The sequence below is a fragment of the Rhizophagus irregularis genome, chromosome 23, assembly GCF_026210795.1.
Source record: "Rhizophagus irregularis chromosome 23, complete sequence".
Lineage (NCBI taxonomy): Eukaryota > Fungi > Glomeromycota > Glomeromycetes > Glomerales > Glomeraceae > Rhizophagus > Rhizophagus irregularis.
In genome coordinates, this window is record NC_089451.1 from 322,501 (window position 1) to 326,479 (window position 3,979).

Below are 3,979 nucleotides of genomic sequence, written 5' to 3' on the forward strand. Positions count from 1 at the left end.
ATATAGAAATATTCAAAAAAATAAAAAACTATATTATTAAATATTACTTTTAAAATTACAAAGTTATAAATAGTAGGAAGGCAACTATTTTATTAAAATTTTACATTTATACATCAGGAAATTTTATAGCATGAAAAATTGCGTAAGTTTACGATTTTGTAAGTTTACGAAAGTTTATGGCATAATATTTCAAAAAATTTCAAAATATTACATAAGTTTACAATTTCGTAAGATTTATGTAATATTACAGTTAAAATATTACACAAGTTTTCAATATCGTAAGATTTACGCAATATTACGGTCAAAATATTTTGAAAATTTACGAAATTGTAAACCTGCGTAATATTACGGTTAAAATATTTCAAAAATTTACGAAACTGTAAACCTGCGTAATATTACGGTTAAAATATTTCAAAAATTTATGAGACTGTAAACTTGCGTAATATTATGGTTAAAATATTTCAAAAATTTACGAGACTGTAAACCTGCGTAATATTACAGTTAAAATATTTCAAAAATTTATGAGATTGTAAATCTGTGTAATATTACTATTCGATCGTTAAAGCTGCATATACAATAGAACGTATATAAGGGGCATGTGATACTATTGAATAATCAAAAATAATATAAACACCTTTTCTTTTATATAAACACCTTTTTTTAAAGTTTGAGAAAATAAATTTATTTTTATTTACGAATTTTTTATTATTTACAATTTTTATGTTAAAAATCAAAGTAAATTTTAATTTTTATTATAACTTAATTAAAAAATACACATTTGATACTTGTTCGCTACTATTTTATAAAATAGTACCCAGGCTGTACGGCGTGGACGTCAGTATCAGTCACAGCCCAAAAAAAATGTGAGTCTCCAGCCGATATTTAGTACGGATTGGACCTAGCTACTTACTTAATAAATAATAAAAAAATAAAAATAAATATCTTCTTCTAAGTTTCTCCTTACCCTATGATCATTACGCGTGACTAAAATTAATCAAATTTATCAAATTTAAAACATGAACGTAAATATTAATTATAAATTTTATTATAGTATAATTACCTGGTCTCTCCTAAAATCTCGTTTTAAATTCACGATAATATCTTTAGCCGGTACGCGTCCACAGCTGCCGCCTAGGGTTACATTACGATAAAGGACATAGTTCTTAATATCAAAATCAGTTTGAATATTCAATAAATACATTTAATTTATATGAATGTAATTTTATTTATTTACTTACATGGTAATTCCTGCACAGGTCGAAAAGTGAAAAATCAGGCATCAATCAGTCACCAATCAGTCACCAATCAGCTACCTGATTGGTGACCGATTGGTGCCTGATTTTTCACTTTTCGATCTGTGCTGATGAGGTTCCTCCACTTTTAGCTGCACTGTTGCCCAGAAACCCTCGTTCGAAATATTCTATTTATTCTGATTCAATTAAATGGATTGGTTAATTTGAATTTAAATTTTTTCTTAAAGAAATTATAGATATTAGTCATATGAACCTATTGGCAACAAAGTCCCAAAAATCATGGCAGCTTCTACCATTATATTGTGGTAGGCGCAGTTTCTGTTTTGGCGTATGTTAACAAGTTCGTCCATCATAGTCCAGTTTCAATAAACGTTATAATGAAAATGACGTGAACGTGTGTAGCGAGGCATTATTAGATTAGATTTGATTTTTATAATTTGATTTTAGGATGAGTAAAAATTTGAAAGAAAGTCGTAAAATGTCACTTTAAATAAAATTTAAACAATACCTCTTTGGTTTGATTTTATTTCTCATTTCAATTAAAATTTAATTTATTAGACTTTTCATCATTAAACATATTAATTAAATCTCATGCGAATATGGATTATCTAAATATAAATATGATTAAATCAAAAAATAAAAAAAAATCTTAGTTTGATTTCAATTAAAAATAATTGAAAATCATGTACATGTTTAATTGTTTTAAATATAAATATCAATATATCATATTTAAAAATAAAACAATTTATTATTAGCACATTCTATTGAATTTTAAAAAAATCAATTTTTTTTTAAAAAAAAATCATCAATATATCATATTTAAAAATAAAACAATTATATTTTGATTAAATATTTTGCGTACATTTCTTAAAAAAATCATAAAAAAAATCTTGTACATCGTACATGCAATTACTAAATATCATCCCCTTGTGATAAATAAAAAATTACGCAACACAAATTCAACACAAATTCAATACAAATTTATCAAATTTAACGAAATTTAGCCAAAATTAATAATTTTTTACCAGAATTATCAACACAAATTGAACACAAATTGAACACAAATTTCAGTCACGATTTATTTATGTCATATCCGCGTTATTAATAATTAAATAAATAAATCTGCATTTTATTTATGATATGGAAAACATGATCATAAATTCTTTTAAGGATATAATTTTATTAAAATAAATCAAAACTCCTATATCAAGTGACTAAAAAATATATTTATTTACGAAATATTCATTTTGTTTATCAAATCAAGGTACTATGTGAACGACACCATGTATAGACTCTATAGCTACAAAGTTATATAATTCTATCAATTTTAAGTGAGGACATCCATATAAATATGGGTTCCTTTTAGATTTAAAATCGTACTATTGAATTAATGCGAGATTTAGTGGTAGGTCTGTGTCGTCGGGCTGGTAGTGTGTCTCGCTAGCGCTCACCCCACCTCGGTCTCACGGCCTCGCAGTACCTACATCCACCCTCCGTGGGGTAGGGAACCCCCATAGATCCTCCACAATTCTCCACATAGATCCTCCACAAAAATATATAACAAAAAAGGATAAAATAAGGGAAAAGAGAGGAAAATAAGAGGGAATCGGAGAAGTGTGGAGGATGTGGAGGATGTGGAGGACGTTTTAAAAAAATCGGGAGAGGGATCCCCCCAGAAAAAAGTTTTGATTTTACCCCCCCAGATCCTCCACATCTTCCACATCTTCCACACGTACAGGATTCCATTCATTTTCCTATTGGAAGCAATGAGATAGCAAACCAGGTAAGTTATTAGCAGGTAAGTCCCTAGAAGGCCTGTAGAGCCATAGAGATATAACCGGGTAGGAGCACGGATCCTTGGAAAAAATATATTTGGCAATTGAAGATTAGGTAACTATAAATTAGTACTCGATTTGATAGAACGAAAAAATGACATATACCGTAGAAAAGTTGGCAGGAATCTTTGGCCGCACAGTCCCTGATGTTATGGGTATCAATAGGGAGATCCTAAAAAGCCACCAAAACCTGCACGCAGTATCAGTAATCCCCGAACTTGTAGGCCATATCCTGGAACGTATTCCAAGTAGCAATTTTGGACCGCATCTTCTAGAAGTCAGCCCAATCTGGAGAGCCGAAGCTGAACAAGTACTCTGGAAGCGGCATAAAGAAGCTGAGAAGGTATACAAACAGGCAGTAGACTACTACAGGGAGGCCATTGACAATTTCAATGAAGCCGATCAGAAAAAATACACTAGGTTCGCAGGAATGGTGGCAGTGAAAGAAAAAGCTCTCCTCAGATGTGACTTTATAACGCAAGAGTCCGACTGGGAGAAATGGACTCAAATAACGTATAACATCCAATTGCTTAAAGAAGGCCGCACTCTTGATGACTCAGACGATGAATCAGATGATGGAGAGGTATCTCTCGATGACTCAGATGATGAGGAATACTTTTAGAAGGCGATACTAATCCGTCTTCCTCTTTTTTGCCTTCTTAAGGCATTTATCAATACACTGTTTACACGCGTCATCAGCTTCTAAAATTTTTTGCCCGAGTTTTTTGCATTGCCGATTGTACGCCGTCTGATGTCTTTAGCTGCGGTTTCTTTTTTCTTCTCCTTGGTTTTCTTTTTGATAACCCAGTCTATCCCAGTAAAAGTATTCTTATGCATCCCACAAACTACACAGTCACCATGTAAACGATAGCGGCCATTTGTGGTCATATC

The 3,979-nt window shown here is 30.9% G+C and overlaps 1 protein-coding gene across 1 annotated transcript; it reads left to right on the forward strand.

Moving 5' to 3' along the window:
* Positions 1 to 3,182: 3,182 nt before the first annotated feature.
* OCT59_015039 (uncharacterized protein) lies at positions 3,183 to 3,710 on the forward strand (the record flags this gene model as incomplete). The annotated part of the gene is made up of 1 exon (XM_066139724.1): positions 3,183 to 3,710. The coding sequence occupies one exon, from the start codon at positions 3,183 to 3,185 to the stop codon at positions 3,708 to 3,710; it is 528 nt and encodes a 175-aa protein (XP_066002572.1).
* Between the last annotated feature and the right edge of the window lie 269 nt (positions 3,711 to 3,979).